Raw genomic sequence first — 18,609 nt, 5'->3', positions numbered from 1 at the left:
CAAGTTCTCCCACTTAAAAAGATGAGAGGCCTGTAATTTTCATGGAAATTTGGTATACCTCACCTATGAGAGACAAAATGAGGAGAGAGAGGGAAAAACACAAAAAAAGAAAAGAAAAAAACAAACAAACAAACTAAAAAATCACAGTGTCTGATTTTTAAAGAATTTATTAGCAAACTGGTGGAAAATAAGTATTTGGTCAATAACAAAAGTTCATCTCAATACTTTGTTATATACCCTTTGTTGGCAATGACAGAGGTCAAACGTTTTCTATAAGTCTTCACAAGGTTTTCACACACTGTTGCTGGTATTTTGAAAATAATATTTTTTTTATTTTGACCCATTCCTCCATTAGTGCGTTACTGATGGTAGCCTTTGTTACTTTGGTCCCAGCTCTCTGCAGGCCATTCATCGTGTGGTTCTGGGGTTTTTGCTCACCGTTCTTGTGATCCTTTTGACCCCACGGGGTGAGATCTTGTGTGGAGCCCCAGATCGAGGGAGATTATCAGTGGTCTTGTATGTCTTCCATTTTCTAATAATTCCACAGTTTATTTCTTCACACCAAGATACTTACCTATTGCAGATTCAGTCTTCCCAGCCTGGTACAGGTCTACAATTTTATTTCTGATGTCCTTAGACAGTTCTTTGATCTTGCCTATAGTTTAGTTTGGAGTGGACAGGTGTCTTTTATACAGATGAGTTCACACAGGTTCCATTAATACAGGTAACGAGTGGAGAAGCCTCATAAAGAAGAAGTTACAGGCCCGTGAGAGCCAGAAAGATTGCTTGTTTGTAGGTGACCAAATACTTATTTTCCACCACAATTTGCTAATAAATTATTTAAAAATCAGACAATGTGATCTTCTGGATTCCCCCCCCCCTTCATTTTGTCTCTCATAGGCGAGGTATACCTATGATGAAAATTACAGGCTACTCTCATCTTTCATCTCTCATCCATCACTATTCTTCCTGGAATCCACATCCACCATCATTATCTTTACATTGCAGTACACCATTACAAAAGCACAGAACAACAGCAATGACAAAACAACTCACAACAGTCATAACAATAAAACTACACTTTCATGTAGTACAGGACCAAGTTCAAATTAACAATATTTCCAGATATAGAAGTACAAGCACAGTTCATAAATGGTCAGATGGTTAGCTGTGTATCAACATACATTAACTTAATTCCAGTATTTTACATTTTTCTATATGAATGTGGATGTCCAACAATTTTAATTTTGATTAATTGTTCATGATCGGTATTAAATCAACATTTGTTATTTTCTTGAATAATATGTCCTGGCAGAGCATTAAATGTTACAATTTGGCTCTATCTATTACAATACTTTTAAACTTGATTTTTTTCACCTTAGGTAAAGTAAATCTGCCTTCAGTAGCAAGCCTTGGGTTGAATACATGTTCTTAGAACTGAAAGAAATGTTTATTTTCATACCCTCATGGGCAATTTAGTCAATGATATTTTAAGCAATTGATAATTAAGCTAGCTTTTAATATAATTAAGCTAATTATATTAAAATGATAATTAAGCAACGAGGCATTTGTATCATATTTGTGGAAGTTGATGCAGGTGTGGATGGTAGGGAAAATGCAGGTGTGGATGTTAGGGAAAAAAAATGGAAAAAAAGCTTGCTTGGTATCACTAGAAATAAAGCAAATTCCAGAAGAGTTGGAAAAAAGCAAAGAACAAAGCAGTTGTTATGAGTGCTTACCCCCCCAAAAAAGAGATTGCGTATTCCGTACAACAGGGGGCGCTCGATCATCTACCATCGTAGAGTTGAGTACGACGAAGAAGTGTGAGTCACTTTTTTTTTTTTTTTTTTACAACAGATATTTGAAGTGGCCAAACATTTTCATCAGTGATCCAAAGTGTTGACTGAAGCTTCAGGTTTGTCTAAGTCATCTAATGCCTTCAAATATAATGTTTTATGTCATGTAAGGGCGTGAGACCTTCCCGTTCAGCATTAGCAGCATTTTGTTAACAACCCTGCTTTTATAACGACGGTTGCTGGGAGTATGGCATCCAAGCTTTGGGTCTCAAATTTGGATCCAGGGATCCCTTGCAAGGGAGATATTTTCCAAGGAATCCCCTCATAATTCTAACGCCAATAAAACACAACGACCTTGTGCATCGCTAAATGCAATGGGATTTATTTATTTTTGAACGTTTCTTCCTACATATTCTTAACCTATTTAATAGGAAGGAAGTAAATCAAATTCAATTGAATTCAATTGAACATTTATCCTTAGTCGCTAGCTGCTTTTGTTTAAGTAGCTCCTTTTAGTTCCGCCCTGTTGATGGTGTAAGCAATGCACATCAGTATGGTTGGACCTAAGTTAAAAAGCCGCTAAAAACAAACAAGCGAACAAAAAATCGTCCTGACAAATGAATGAGAAACGAACCACCCAGCCGTATTCCGGATCACATTGGAGTGAATGCAATGTTCTAATTATGTTGTGATTCTTCTTCTACCTTAAGCAATGGTCCAGGAAAGTGTTCAGATCAAGAGGCGTGGTGCCCATGACTTCACGGAATACTACACTTATGCCTGCACTCGACAGGAATCCATCCCCCTCACTGCTGTCAAAATTCACATCGACAAAGGCATTCTGGAGTTCAATGGAGACAGGGTCAAGTTAGCAGATTGGCCTCCCATTCTGGACTCCATCTCTATCAATAAGCACCTTCACCACATTGCAATTACTAGTACATACCAGACAAGCCACGGGTGTGGAGATGCAGGTAATGCTTACAAATTATATTAAAAAGACTAATGGTCCAACTTTGCGTCTGAACCTCTGTCTTTAATGTCCATAGATAGAAGGTACTACAAGCCAGTGTTCAGGAAGAAGATCCCATCGATCCGTTCTAAGGACATGACATTCAAGTTGTGTAAAGCTCTGAAGGAGTGTCTGTCTGTTTCTCCCAACCTGAAGACTTTAAAGATTAATGGACTTCCGCTGAGAGAAAGAGACCTTGTCAACTTGACAAAGGTAAGAATGGACAACCAAATTGCAGCTACATTCTTCAGTGTAGTGTTTCATTTTACAGTGGTGCCTTGAGATGCGACTGACCTGACTGATGAGATTTGGCCGTTTTTTTGCTTTGACTTGCGACCAGATATTTCAGATCCGAGCGCTGTACAGTGGCAATGGATTTAACACACTTCACAAGAAGGACCAGTTTGGCAGATAGTGAACACATCTTCATAAAAGAGGCTTCAAGTTGTTTTTTTGCCACTCAGTTGAAGTTTACTGTCAAACGAAACATAAAACAAAGAGAATCGCACATTGTGTGTTTAAAACAACCACAAAGCTGTGCTTTATATAAATCTGTTGAGCTTGATGCTACTAAATGATGCAAGATGCCACTGATGGCTGTATTATACTACCCCCAGGTGACCAAGGTGCACACACCAAAAGGAGCAGCACAATTTCCTTTGAATTGAAACATAAAATGTGGCCAAAACATCTTTATATTCTATTTAATTATGTAATGAATGTATATTTTTACAAAGTACAAAATAATAGTGTGCTATTTTTGTCTTTTTCTTTTTTTTTTGGGAGGATGCTGGAAACGATTAATGCCATTTCCATTAATTTGGTGTTCCATTTCAGGGTTTAGCAAAAAGTGTTTCCTTGGAAGCTCTTTCCCTGGCAAACTGTCCTCTTGCAGATGAGGGCTTGGAGGGTAAGTGGTTACTTATTTGTAATGTGTATATACAGTGGTATAACGGATATCGGAGAAAAAGGACCGTTGGGACTGAACGATACTTCCAAAAATAGTTTCCATTTGTCACTTAAACTGCCGTTGACAAAGTCTGTGAGTTCCAGAATTGGCCGCTGTTGTTTACTGGTGCTGTGGCGCAATGCAGGCAGAGATTTGGACTGGTGTTTCCGGGTCACAGATATACAATATGACTAGATCCAATTCCTAAAGACGTGCCTCCCGTGCCTACGTAGTGAGCATGTTGAACGTGGTACATTGACGTGGCGGCCATGTAATGACGGTTATATCTATTGTCTATTGTTTCAGTAGTGTTATACAATCTTAAATTGGGTTACATTTTATTAACCATGTTTTTTTCATATATCTTTCAGTCATTTGCCAAAGTGTGAAATACTCTACAAGAATCAAAGAAATAGATTTCACCGGATGCAATATCACATGGAGAGGAGCTGAGCATCTTGCCAACATCATCCAGGTGAAATTTGTTTCCTGTAACACAGCCTTTCAAACTTTTTAGGTCACTCACGCCCACCCCTTCAACAACATGACAGCGTTTGCACACTCCCCACATCCCAGCACACATCATTAAAAGAAAAAAAATGAAGTCAAAACACAACGTTAGTTCCAAGGAAATACCTCCCACAAGATGGGATTGTATAACTACTTTAAAGTGCATTTCATGTAGACATTTTTGCCATTTGTGTTTTACATACACGTACGCGGGTGTCCACGCAGTCAGTTTACTGCACTAATGCACAAATGAGAGAGAAACTTGTCAGATTATGACAAAACTGCTATTTTCAGGAGTGGATGGCAAAATTTCCATACAAATGTAAGCAGTAGTTACTTCAAATTTAAATCAAACTTTATTTTTGTCAAATTTTTAAAATGTAATATTATGACCACCCTTGTGAAATTAGGACTTATGAAAAAAAATTCCCTGCCTCCATTTTCTGGAGTAAGAACTAGATTTCCTTCACCATGAACGCTTTTCCTCCCCCTTCATTTTTATATTTGGTTATTTTTCCCCATTTAGCTTTTTATTTAGACCATATTGTTCACATTCTACTACTTCAGTGCCTGATCAAATTTTATTCAGACTTCAGTTATTATGTATATTACAAGACTAACCTCCTCAGATGATGGTATATAAAAAATGTTGCCCCGCTAATGTAAATATATCTAAACACAAAGATTTTGTTAAATCCATGTCCATGACAACACAAACAAACTCTATTGTATTTCAGCATCAGGGAATGCAGAGGCATGGCTGCGTATGGGCACAGTCCTTGCGGTATCAACAACCCATATATGAGGGTATGGGAGGTCTCCGCCGCCTCACCCTGAACTGTAACACTTTGATTGGGGACCTGGGTGCTGCTCGTCTTGCACGTGAATTGGCTGAAGACCTCTGGGTTAAAGGTTAGGAGGTGGCAATATGATGACTGCAAAGAAAAGTATGTATATACTGTATATCATGTTATCCCTCAAGATCTTTCTTTTGTGTGTTTGGTGTGTTCTGAGCAGCTGTGGACCTGCAGAAATGCGGTCTTTCCAATCGAGGAGCATGTCATCTGCTGGAAGTCTTGAAGACAAATTCTACTCTCCGTGTACTGGACATCCGTAATAACCCTTTAGTTGGTAGGAAGCTGTCACAACAACATATTGATTTTTTTACCATACCATTCGCCCCTTTGTATTAATTGCAGTCCATGTTACATTTGGTTTTACAGTCCATTACATTCGCTGTCACAGAAGTAAAAAAAATGGTCACATTATGTGTGGTTTTAGCAATACATGTATTTGAAATCTCAGCATGGGCCAAACTGTTATCTCTTCCCAGAATTTTTATGAAATTATATTTTTCACCAAACCCAACTACAGCAATCTAATTGTGTTTTTAATCCATTTTCATTCTGCAATGCATGCATGAGAAAATCCCAACGATATCTGGTGAGATACTTAGGTTATCTATGAACATGCATTTCTAGTCTCATAGATTCTCTTTTTGCAAGCACTGCACTGTGTATTTAAAAAAAAAAAAAAAAACACGTTTTTTTAAACAGATGATGTAGTAGAAAATTTAAAAAATAATAAATTAAAACTCAGGAAACAAAAACACAAATTTTAATGACATTCATATTTTCACATTGTAGTGCTAAAGATATATTATTTTTTTCCTCTCTCCATTTCAGACAATTCCCTAATTAAGACTATAATCGAGAAAATACTAATGACGGCTGAAGAACGAGCACCAGAGGTGAGTTGTTTTGGCTGGCCTACATTAATAAAGCAATTATTACAAAATATGATGAATACATAATCGGTTTGTTTTTTTGTTTCACTGCAGTACTGCTGGATCAACAAAGAGTCACCAAAGGCTTCTGCTACTAAGCGGCGAGTGGTGTCCAGTGCATCCACAGAGAGAACAGGTACAATTAATAGGGTCTCCTCAGTCAACTCATGCAAATGTGCGATACTCACCCCACCTTCAATAACTAGCCTAAGAAAACACTTTAATCTTGCTTGTGAAAAAGTCAAACAGCAGATGTGTAAATTGAGTGACATCAGTTTGCCTACATTATGTGTCAAAATGTTTCAAGGTGATTGTTTTGTTTTTAAGTCCTCCCAAACCTCTGCATAGGCATGAAATTGTCCCCATTCTTATTGTCTATTTTCTGGATTTTTAATCCATGTTTAAGAGATTTCAAATGCATATGCTTATTTTAACATTGACCTGTATGCTCAGGTAAAGTAATAAACACAAGTAAGGGAGACAAGATCTTTATTTTCACATTTTATTCATTTTCCATGAGAATGACTGCAATATTTTAACAGTGGTAATAATATTGCTCTTCCTATTAAGTCTCCTTTAGGCTACATTCACATTTCAGGTAAAAGTGGCCCAATTACCAATTTTTCCCCCTCATATGTGACACGCCTGTTTTTCATGGCAGTCTGAACGGCAATTATCAGATATTTTTCTTTTTAATCCATCCTCCAACACTTAGTAGTCCTACATCGGATACATCTGGTGTAGAAAATGCATCTTGCCATGCAACCTTGAGGCATTCAAGTGACATCCTGAAATGTTGGATGAAACCTGTGTCCGTAAAGCCCCTCATGCCACATTCCTGTCGCTCCTGTCTTCGACCCCACACACACCTGTAAACAAGTAGCAGCTACTACTCCACAAAATGGAATCAATAAAAAAAAATGCGCCCCTTGTATGTTCACACGAGAGTCTGATTGCGGTAGCGATTGACAAATATGTAGAACCACCACCCCCAAAAATTGGTTTTGAGCAGAAAAACCTGCTGTGTGAACATAGCCTAATGTTATTGTTTCTGTTTTGTTTTGTTGTTGTTGTTTTACCTGGAGCACTCAGCGTAATATTGGCATGAAAATCAAGAACGCTTATTTGGATTATATTAAACATTTTGTGCTGCATATATAGAGTCCATTAGATTATTGCCAATCTTTGCCAATAAAATGATGGACAATTAGTTTTGAAATCAGAAGTTAGGGGAAAATACTGGTACATTTTTAAGTATGGATGGAAACATTTGATATAGAGCAGTGATTCTCAAAACATGGTGCAGCAGTATTTGGGCTCCCTCTAGTTGTACACGATAGAACCACAGAATTAAATTTAAAACTTCACTTCGAAGTACAATACATTTGTGTTTAATCTTTAACATTTATTATGGTACAATAGTTATTTAACTTTGATGTGCAATGCATTTTAATTAAAGTGTTGTTTAAGTACAGTTGTTTTCCAATATATAAGCTTAGTGTTAATGTTCAAACTGGGTCATGCTCTAGCGGCTTCCAATAATATTAAATAAATTTTTATGGAAAAAAACCTGCCTTGTTTTTGGTGAGCATGTAGGCCTCCCACTGATCTAAAGTCTCGAGTCTGTCTCATTATAGACTCAATTGTATGACATGTATTGTGTGACTGCGCTGGTGACATGTTGCGTGATCCCTTTACTTTGACGTCCACGCCACTCGCTGATGTTGCCTTCTGTGATGCAGCTTCTCAGAAAAGGACCTCCACTGAAGATGAAGGCTCAGTTGCTGTTCTTCATCACCAATCCACTTCCCGCTGCAGACAAGTGCCTCATCATTCTGCTGCACGTGCTGGACGCCAGCGGTGAGGAGACTGTTGAGTTAGTTCATTGCAATGTTAAAAACACAAAACATTGCACTGGTTACAGATGACAATGCAGCAGATTCCACAATCTGAGTGAGAATTTACATCAGTTTAGATAAGAAACTAAGCTCCTCTATCATGACAGTTGTGACAGGCCCTCTTGGAGTTAACACTGTGTGTCCTACCTGGGATGGATGACCTGGGTTGTGCAATGACACTCCACTGTGTTGCATTCATATGTTCCAGAGGCTTTCCTCCTGCAGATGCGAAGGATCACAGTTTCCCGGTAATGCAGTACGGAGCCAGTCAGCAGTATCTTCAAGGCCAAGTATGGATTTATATTTATAGTTTTATGTCTAATTTGACATGTGATAAATTGTACTTCAAACACTCTTCTGACCCCATAAGGCTCCGTCCACTGTGAGGGTTACGTTTGCGTCTGATTCAGAGGAAGAGGATGGTAATGAGGAAGAGGGCAAGGCAGAGGTGGCGGGGGATCAAAAGCCATTTCATCCAAGTCACCAGGACAGTGTCAATGAACGACGGCTGGAATGTATGCAGGTCAGCCACAGCGAGCCTTGACTTCACTGCTTGAACTTTTTTCAATGCGGCTTGTCTCATGTGTCCTGCAGATGGCGCTACATGAATGTCGTTTGCGATTGGGAGAGGAGCGCAGGGCTAGACTTAAAGCCGAATCGTTTCTCAGAGAGGTACTGTAATCACATTATTTGTGTAATGGCTCTGCTTTATCTTGACTAATCCTTAAATTTAGTATTGTGTTAAGAGAAACTCAATATGGCAGCAGACTGGCCTAATGGTGAGGACACAGTTCTGAGGCTTGGGCATTCCTGTGTTAAGTTTGTATGTCCTCCCCATGCTTGCGTGGGGTTTCTTTGGGTAGTCCACTAGTTCCTCCCACATTCCAAAAACATACACATTAGGTTCATTGAAGTCTCCGAATTGTCCATAGGTGTGAATGTGAACGTGGATGAATGAATAATTTTCTCTCAATTATTACTGTTTTGCGCGTAGATATTGGTCCATTGAGTCATTATGCGATGTAGGAAGGATAATCATCCTTTGTCTTTAAGTTGCTGTGTTTCCGTATAAAAAAAAAAAAGAATGATAATAGCATAGCTACTCGTTTAGGAAAACAACAACTCCCAAGTGACTGTCTCTCTATTGTCTTGTTTTCATTCAGTTTGAGTTGGAGAATGCTCGTCTTCGTGAGAACAACCTCTCCTTGTCCAAGGCGCTCGAAGCCACGGGCTCTGCGCGACCGGACCGCCGCGGCCTTGAAGATGAAGACGTGCTGGAGAGCATCGAACGCTCGTTCACCAAGTTCCACGCTTTCCTGGATCTCGTCAAGGATGCTGGGTGGGTAATGTACTGTTACTACTCGCCATTTCTATTCCCATAGTGCTCTGGCACGTTAACATAACACTTGCCAGCCACTTTGTGATGAATTATTTCAAAATACGGTTTCAGAGTGGCAATAGATACATTTATAAATACATTTAAGTCAATTATGAATGCTGGCACAATCAAATGAGACCCAATACAAAAGCCTTGTAATAAAAAAAAAAAAAAAATAAAAAAAATCTGCTTTTGCAAAGATCATGCTCAATTCTTTTGAAACCTCATTTATTTCGACACATACAGTGAACATATACGAGGCAGCTGTCAGTATGAGGAAGTGCAGTTTGACATCACTATGAACTGCAATGATAAATGTATTGCATTTTACCTTTGGAAAGGCTGTTTTTGTGATTTAGCGGTTGTGTTGGACCTCATTAGTCTGCAAGTAGATATGATTTGAATGGTTTGGGAATTAATTTCTATTACTGACTTTAATCAATTTGCTTCTATTTGTTTTAAGTACTTGGTGTTAGGAATTTCCAATTCACTTAATTGAGAAAATAGACAATTCGTGGCGGTGGAACCTCTAGATTCAAATGCCTTAAAAGTTTAACAATGTGGCGCTCAACCAATATTTTCTGGAATATGCATTCAAAGTCAGTCAACCTTTAGTTTTGTTTTTGCATTGACATTGTTTCTTTCTTTTCCCTTTGGGTTGTTGGTTTCTCCTACTGGGTGACCGCAGTGACCTTGGTCTTTGGTGATTCCGTTGAGTGTTGGTGAGGGCAAGTTTTGTAGAAGGATATAAGGTTGTTTCTTTTTGTAATAATTTTACTTATGAAATGTGCTATACAAACAATGTTAAGATTAAGAACAAACAATACTAACCATAATAAATGGAGCATTAACCAGGGAATTACAGTAAGACCTGGCCTAAAAGTGATGACGGCAAAAAGAATCAAACATACAAGCCACGTGGTTTAAAAAGATTCTCAGCAGCTGTCACTGTACTCAAAATGAAACTCAGGGCACCTATTCTAGGCGGGGATACAAAGCACTTCCTTCTTGGTGTGATCTACAGCATATGATACATCAGACAGTATTTGCTTTCATCATCCTTTACTGGCAGTGACAGATGGAGTGAAAGTGGAACATGAAGCTTGAGGTTTCTTTTTCATTCTGATGCCTCTTGAATATATTATTATTATCCATCCATTAATTTTCCATACCGCTTATCTTCACCAGGGTCGCGGGCGTGCTGGAGCCTATCCCAGCGGACTCTGGGCGAGTGGCGGGGTACACCCTGAACTGTTCGCCAGCCAATCGCAGGGCACATATACACAAACAACAATTCACATTCTCACCTATGGGGAATTTAGAGAATTTTTCAATTAACCTACCATGCATCTTTTTGGGATGTGGGAGTAAACCGGAGTACCCAGAGAAAACCCATGCAGGCACAGGGAGAACATGCAAACTCCACACAGGCGAGGCTAGGATTTGAACCCAGGTCCTCAGAACTGTGAGGCATTCGGCCACTGAGCCGCTTATTATTATTATTATTATTACTACATTTTAGTTGCAAGCATGTTTCAAAGCAGCAAATGATACTTTACAACAAGACATGATTCAAAAGCACAAATGGGGTCAATGCTACACATACTGTAAAAGGAGGGTTTGTTAGAGCTTATTACTTTTCAGATAGACAGATGGACAGATAGATAGAATACCACATGCTCCGCCGTCATATCTGCCTAAAGTGGCTACTTTAAATGACACTCAAAAGTTCAGAATTTGGTTTATACATGATACATTTAACCTGAATTGTTAATTGTTCTGTGTTTTCATTTCTAAGTACAATTAGATAGTGAAAAACATTAATATGAATACAAATAAAATAAAAAGATACAAATTGGGGTGTTGACTGGTAGTGTATATGTAAAATTGTTTATTTTACTGATATTTTGTATCTTATTATTGACACTAAATCAATTAATTATTGTTGTAATTTTATTTTTCATTTTAAGGTTATTAAATGTGCTCAATGAATAAAAAGTAAATAAAAATCAATGTATTTTAAGTCAATTTGTTGGGGAAAAACAGCTAGATTAATGCCACAAATATTACGGGTCACTTGATAATATAAATGCTTGGTGAGCTGGACTAAAGAACGTAGTGTGCCATATTATGTCCCGTGGCCCCTCGAGTTTTAGATGCTTGAGTTTTGTTTTGACACAACCAACTCCGACTTTTCAGAACCCTAAATTTCCCCTCTGGGGATCGTTAAACGATTAAATTTGTATCTTAACTCACCTTTATCTTTAGGTGATCAGCAAGTCATTCCAATGCAATAAATCCCCACTTGTGTTTTTGCTGATCATTTAAAGTGTTATAGATGTGATAAAGCCATGCTGACTTAACAGAACAGCAAACCCATTTATCAGCGGGATACATTTTAGACCAACCTGCAATAGGTGAAAATCTATAGATAGAGAAACCAAATTAAAAGAAAACATTTTCTCAGTTCATTTTTCAGTTTTTTTTTAAAAACACACTTTTTAAACCCTTGAATGACATTGTTAAACATATTTGAACACAAACAAAAACAAAGCATAAAATGTTTAGAAAATGTATTGGTGTCTGTGTATTCAACTGTTCTCCTGGCGTTCAATAAAAGGCTTAATTAAAAGTGCAGCAGCAAGTAAGAATACTATAACAATGAGCATTTCAATATCGTCTTTATAAGGGGAGCACGAATGATGAACTGCGATAGAGCGGTGGAACAAAGTACAAGAGATGCTCTTTGACTGTAACATGCAGTCAAAGCCATTTGCTGCTTGGTTCTTGTGCTGTATGCCTTGCACTTAAGTCAGTTTCATTTTGAGCAAGTGTGTTAATTTTGTAATGTATTTCTAGTGCTGGTATTTCCGCCCTTATCTCGTCTTTTGTTGGTTTTTGTTTTTATATATACAGTGCTGCAGCGTGCCACGGTGATGACTAATAAGGGAGGAACTCTTGAAAATGATCTCCATCACTGATTTTATTTTATTTTTAAGTTGAATGATTAACAAACAACATTTCCAATGTTCTCAAACAATTTTCAGCATGTACATCTGCAAAAAAAAATATTAAGTTTAATTCTTGATTACATGACTGATCAGCATAGTATATAAAATTATCTAAAGATAAAATGAAAGACTAGAAGTAGAAAATAGAATGCAACATAAAATAGGTAAACCAACTCTGGATATATTTCAGTCTGAGGTATTGTACACTCACCTACTTTTCCTATTGTTAATGAATATGATAGAGCTGAAAATAAAGTTAAATTCTCATTGGAAAGGCACAAATCTGTGAGTTGATTTGGAAAACCTTTTAATGGTGACTGAAGAATTTGGCATACAAATGATAATGTTCATTAGATATTCAAAATTACTGTCTTTTGTGTTAACAGCAAATAACATCTTTCAGATTAAGAATATAGGTGGTTTTAGATTAGAAGCTTTAAAGAAATACACCACTTGAACCTTCATCTCTTGTTTTGTACTTCTCTATCTTGAACTATGGTGTATTTAAAAAAATACAAATAAATAAAATTACACATACAATTTGTAAATTTGAAGTTCAACAAAGTTTCTGGGGAAGAATATGCCTCAAAAGTCAAACGAAACTTTGTCTTCAAATCGTTGTCTGACATGAGATGTGAGACTTCACAAAGGTTTAGGTTTGTGTTTTACCTTTTATTTAGGCTTTAAAGTTTTTTTAACATAACTATAGAGGGGGTAAAAAGTGAGAAAATTACTATAGAATCGGAAATGAAACTTATAAGACAAGGGAAAGGGTCTGGCTACCCAGTACTCAGTACAGTATGAGCAATATTGTGAATTAAATATTATTTACATACTCAAATGAACTTTTGCATACTAGGTGTTAACATAAATACATGTATTATACACTGCACAATGCTTATTAATTTTAGCAGTAGCTATAAAATGCCAGTAGAAGACAGTATTGCTCTGCAAACTTCTTATTTTCCTCCCTATAGTAAATGATCAAATGATAAGGGATTTTTAAAAAATCACCTGTACAGTTTTGTAATGGTCACAGTTTAAGCCTGGAACAAAATAATTGGGAAACATTGTTTTGAAAATATTGTAGAAGAACTTGGAAATCAACTAGCATCGACAATTGTGTTTGACGGTACGTGTTTGAGTCACATCAGCTTGCATTTATGATTGTACTTTTCCACCGTTTTACTAACATCGTCTCTCTTAGCCTTGGTCAGCTTGTATCCATGGCTGGAATCGACACGACAGATTTCCTGCCTTTGGGAAGACCACAGCTCTCTTCCACACTGGGACACGGAACCCAATTGGATGGAGCAGCATGCAGTGGACACCATTGTCATGATATTCCGGCGCAAAATCCCGTTTTGGTAAGCATTTTTTAAAACTTACCTCAACATATGAAACTGAGCCAAGTACTCATTAAAGTATCAGTAAAGGGAAAGCACAAATAGATAATAATGTATGAGGCAAGGACGTTTTGGTGAAAATCTGGATAAGGATGCTGATACAGAAATAATTTTTTTTAACCACTTGAACTGCTGTGGAATCACAGGAACTGTCCACCCCCAAAGTCATAATGGCACTTCCACGTCTGTTCATAATTCTCCATGAACCTTCTAACAAACAGATGGACCAGCTAACACAAATAAGATGTAACATGAATTGTTTATACTTTTCTCAATTTTGTAGTTTTGGGTATGGTCTGCTTTCTAGTTATGTATGATCATTATGGCCTTAGTAAAATAATACATCTAATGTTGCCTGAAGACTTTTGAACAGCACCGTATATCCAAGGTTAGATTTACAATGCATGGTTGAAGTGACACGATTCAGATTTATTTACTTTTTTGCTGTAATTTCAACATAAATAGAAAAAAACAGGCATTTTCCAAATATTGATAAAAAATCAGATGTGCATTGGATACCTTCCAGTGTGAGATTAGTGAAAACACGCGGATCAAACTCCGTCAATGCAAACTCAACTCCATTGACATACAGTAAACGTTTTATTGTTTTATTGTCACAAGCAATCATTTAAACCAGGGGTTTCAAACTCATTTTAGCTCAGGGGACACATGGAGGAAAATCTATTACTAAGTGGGCTCGACAGGTAAAATCTTGGTTCTGTATATAACGTAAAAACAACAACTGCAGATTGTTTTCTTTGTTTTAATACGGTCCAAAATAGTACAAGCATAACATCACTATTAATCATAAAACACTTTTAAGTTTTTGGAAAATTCTAAGGCAAAAGAACACACAAACACACGATGCCTCAGTGATTCACAGAACTGTATCACAGATCACAGAGCTATATCAAGGTGTCATTTCCCAGGCAGAAATGTAGATAAAAATAATGAAATCCTATTCCCCAAACAAGTGCAAGAACCTCAGTCACCAATCAAGAATAAGTTAAATATACAAATCAAATAAAACCAATTAAAAACAGTAGCACATCCACATATAAACATAAAGCTGGAGCCTGAGGACAGTGTGTCTAAAATAGTATAAGCACATCATCACAATTAGTCATAAAATACTATGAAAATTCTGAGGACAAAGAACACACGAATACACAATGCCTCAGTGATTCACAGAAGTCTTTCACAGATCACAGAGCTATATCAGGGTGTCTCATGCAGCACTTAAAGTGGGGTTGCATTGTTTATTTGACTCCTGATACCTGGCATCTTTTAGCTTTCACCAGCACATCAACAGCGGGCATCACATCATGAGTAGCAGCCAACCTCAGGATGTGATTTAGGTGCTTGTGCGTGAGCCTTGAGCACAGCTTTGTTTTAGTTATGCTCATTACAGAGAAAACTTGCTCACAAAGATATGTGGTTGCAGCGAGGGCTGTCAAGTTGGGGTAACCTGGCAAGAGCGTCTGATAAAATGTGTCCAAGACGGCTGCGACAAATTTGCCCTTCAAATCTGAGTCACACTGCAAGTCTATTATTTCAAGTTGGATGTTGACAGGCAGATCAGAGGGATTCAAGGTGAATGGTGAGCAAAAAACTTTTAAGTCTTTCTCCAGTTCACCAAAAATCTGAAAGCGTTGCTCAAACTCCCGTAACAGTCCTGTTATTTTATCTTTGAACCGCTTCATGTCTATGAGATGTTGGGTTGCGGACACATTTTTCAGACAAGGGAAGTGAGCTGCATCACCACCGGCGAGTTGCGTCTCCCACAATGACAGCTTCAACTTGAAAGAGCGTATGCTGTCATAATACAGCATGACAACTTTGTTGCGCCCTTGCAGCTGTTTTTTCAAGTTATTCTGGTGCTCTGTAACATCCACCGTAAATGCAAGGTCCTGCATCCATTCTGCGGAATCAAATTCTAACACTGGTTTGCCCTTTCCATGAACTGTTACATTTTTTTCTCGTAAATCAACGAAATGCCTCAGCACAGCACCTCGGCGTAACCACTTTACCTCAGTGTGGTATGGCAGGGCAAAAAATGTGGTCTTTCTCTCTGAGAAGGCTGTCAAACTGACGGTGAGTCAGGCTTCTGGCTCGGATGAAATTAACAGTTTGGATGACCACCTTCATGACTTTATCCATCTTGAATTACAACACAAAGCCTCCTGGTGCAACATACATTGGCACCATCTTAGTGGCGACGAAGCTTATCTTCTTTCAGCACTGCAACATGCTGTGAACACACCAAACATAGAGCTTTCCCATTCACTTCTGTGAATAAATAGGAGGGTGACCATTTTTCTTGGAACACTCCGCATCCACTTTTCTCTTTTTTGACAGAGACATATTGGCGCGATGAGGGTTCAAAACACATTATGTTAAAAGTAGAAGCTGTTATAAATAGCGTGGGCAAAACACAAAGTAGCTCATCCAGACTGGCTGCGCTTTCTTGACCTACTTGCTCTGCATCGGTATAAACAGTTTACTTGCTTAACACAATTGCAATTGCCCCATCCAGTGGACGCAATTAGAAGAGCAGTTTATTTTATTGAAAATGTATTGAATTTATTGCAGCTAATTTTTATACTTTATAAAATCATCTCGCGGGCTGGATTAAACCAATTTGCGGGCCTGATCCGGCCCGCAGGCCGTACGTTTGACACCCCTGATTTAAACTGTAAATATACCATAAACTATGATCCCAAAACACTTTATCACGTGTAACTAATCTAATAACTTTACAAATAAATGTATTAGATGATTTCATTTTGAAAAAAAATGCATTGGAAGTGCATGAGTACTTGCACGTGTGGCAAAGACTCACCGTAACTTTGACTAACAAGCCAGGCTCAATTTATTTCTTCCCTAACATACATTACAAAGATGTTAGTCTCTCAGTTAAGATGTATCACCTCAACATACACCCCTTGTGCCATCTTGTGACATTTTGCGCATTATAGAAAGATCACAAAAAATGTGAGCAGGTGAAGTTTTTCTGCAGATAGCGAAGGATAGTTCCCACAAAACAAATGCAATTAGGTGGATTTGTGAATAGCGAACAGGCAGGAGATCACTGTACATCATAAGTGGGCACTTAGACCTGCGTTTTAAATCCAGCCTAAATTATTTGACTCCGCCTCCATTTTCTTTTCAGGCCGCCAGTGCTCATCCTGATGGCGTAGCTGACATCAGCACTTCTAAATCTCCGTACTCTGTCACTAAGCCTGTGCATCAAGAGGGGCCGCTCGATGTGACCTTCCAACAGGCTGCTGAAGCACACGTGGACTTAAGTCTCCTGAGAGAACAGGAGCCAGATGAGTTCTCTAAACCCGAAACCCAATGTGACTCCGGTTCAGAGCAGAGCTTCGCTAGCCAGAGATCCCACCGTGAAAGTCAGACTCAGGGAAATCGCCCAAGTGGGACCCTCTGCGGCTCCCATCGTAGTAACGACTTCAATTCCAGTCACAGCAATTCATCCAATAGCCGCAGCTCCCATGGCAGATGGAGCGCAGGCGATATCATGAGAGACATTGTAAGTAATAAGATGCAGTCAGCAGGCTCGCGGAAGCTAGTGGTCGTACAAAGGTCTGGGTCAGAGGGCAAGGCCAGTCCGGGGACGGAGATTCTGGAGAAGATCAAATCTCTGGCGGCTCTGCAAGGATGCTCGGATGGTGAATATTTGTAGCATGACAGACTCTTTGGCAGCTCTTTTTCAGGTTATTTACTTGAAGAAATTACAACTCTATATTTTAATTGGAACTTTACAATTTTGGAAGACTCTCAGGCCTCCTTTCATCAAGTGTTGATCTCAAATGTGCATCAGACCAGTGAAAAACTCAAATATTTTACCCTTAGTAGTAGTTTTTTATTTTTTTTGCGAAAACGTATTAAGACAAGTTTTGCTATTACAAAAAACATTTTTTTACAGCAGTTTCGGAATTCACCAACAATAGTATATGCCCTTAATTATTCATTATGTTCTAGATTACTGTTATAATTCTGCATTGTGAACCTAACCAAACCTCTTATCACTCACAAAAAAAAAAAAATGCTTTTCATTTGTCCTTGTTGTTGCTGTTGCTGAGTGAAAATTATGCCAAATAAATCACCACTTTACTATTTTTAAATCCACATTATGCATTTCCCCCCACAATTTAAAACCGATCCCAAATGCCCTACTAACATGTCTATGACAGACTTTCGTCAAATTCCTCATGGATCAAGAATTATCGTACACATTTTATTCGATTTTTCGTGGTGGTCCTATCTCATACAAATAAGCCACCCCCACACAGCAAAACTGCACATTTTGAAGTGGCGTTTTATTGTGGCCAGCCTAAGACAGACCGGTGCAATACTGTAGTCAAGCTGTCTAATCAGCATCTTAAGATGCCACAACACTGACGTGGATGGACTATCACAACAACAGGAGAGGGGCTCACTAAAACATATTAAGACAGATTTGTGAGCTATATTTAAGAGAAACTGTGAATGAGTGTTCCACTATCAATGTACAGCGACAATTTTGATAAATAAATTATCAAAGATCCTGCTGTTGTCATAAGACTCGTCAAGCTTACTGTTATCATGAGTGAGCGCAGCGCCAGACTCTGCACTTTCAGTCTCTGTTAGAAAACCGTACTCCTGTTTTTTTTTTTTATCTCTGTTGGCCTCAGCTGATGGGTTATTGTATTATGAAGTGAGAAAAGTCTGTAAACGGGAGGGGGAACAAAAAAAAAAAAAAGAAACACGGAGTTGAAATGTTGCCTGACCAGACATAAAGTGTGTGTGTGTGTGTGTGTGTATGTGTTTGTGTGTGTGTGTGTGTGTGTGTACACACACACA

At 38.2% G+C, this 18,609-nt stretch overlaps 1 protein-coding gene across 1 annotated transcript; it reads left to right on the top strand.

Annotated features, from left to right (window-relative positions):
• Window positions 1-1,842: 1,842 nt before the first annotated feature.
• cep78 (centrosomal protein 78) lies at window positions 1,843-18,276 on the top strand. The gene is made up of 16 exons (XM_061673403.1): window positions 1,843-1,915; window positions 2,507-2,770; window positions 2,846-3,021; window positions 3,646-3,718; window positions 4,129-4,232; window positions 5,005-5,179; window positions 5,285-5,398; window positions 5,953-6,017; window positions 6,108-6,189; window positions 7,796-7,913; window positions 8,160-8,241; window positions 8,322-8,474; window positions 8,546-8,623; window positions 9,115-9,290; window positions 13,548-13,707; window positions 16,919-18,276. Exons 2-16 carry the CDS (start codon window positions 2,509-2,511, stop codon window positions 17,447-17,449), a joined length of 2,349 nt encoding a protein of 782 aa, XP_061529387.1. The 5' UTR covers window positions 1,843-1,915; window positions 2,507-2,508; the 3' UTR covers window positions 17,450-18,276.
• The last annotated feature ends 333 nt before the right edge of the window (window positions 18,277-18,609 follow it).

The sequence above is a fragment of the Phycodurus eques genome, chromosome 3 (assembly GCF_024500275.1).
Source record: "Phycodurus eques isolate BA_2022a chromosome 3, UOR_Pequ_1.1, whole genome shotgun sequence".
Classification (NCBI taxonomy): domain Eukaryota; kingdom Metazoa; phylum Chordata; class Actinopteri; order Syngnathiformes; family Syngnathidae; genus Phycodurus; species Phycodurus eques.
Note: the sequence above shows the minus strand (reverse complement) of the source record. Positions and strands in the feature narration are given on the sequence as shown.

Coding starts and splice junctions, on each gene's coding strand:
- cep78 (XM_061673403.1), top strand. CDS start 2,509: ATGGTCCAGGAAAGTGTTCAGATCAAGAGGCGTGGTGCCCATGACTTC. Junction 5,399..5,952: donor CCGTAATAACCCTTTAGTTG/GTAGGAAGCTGT, acceptor TCTCCATTTCAG/ACAATTCCCTAATTAAGACT. Junction 6,018..6,107: donor CTGAAGAACGAGCACCAGAG/GTGAGTTGTTTT, acceptor GTTTCACTGCAG/TACTGCTGGATCAACAAAGA.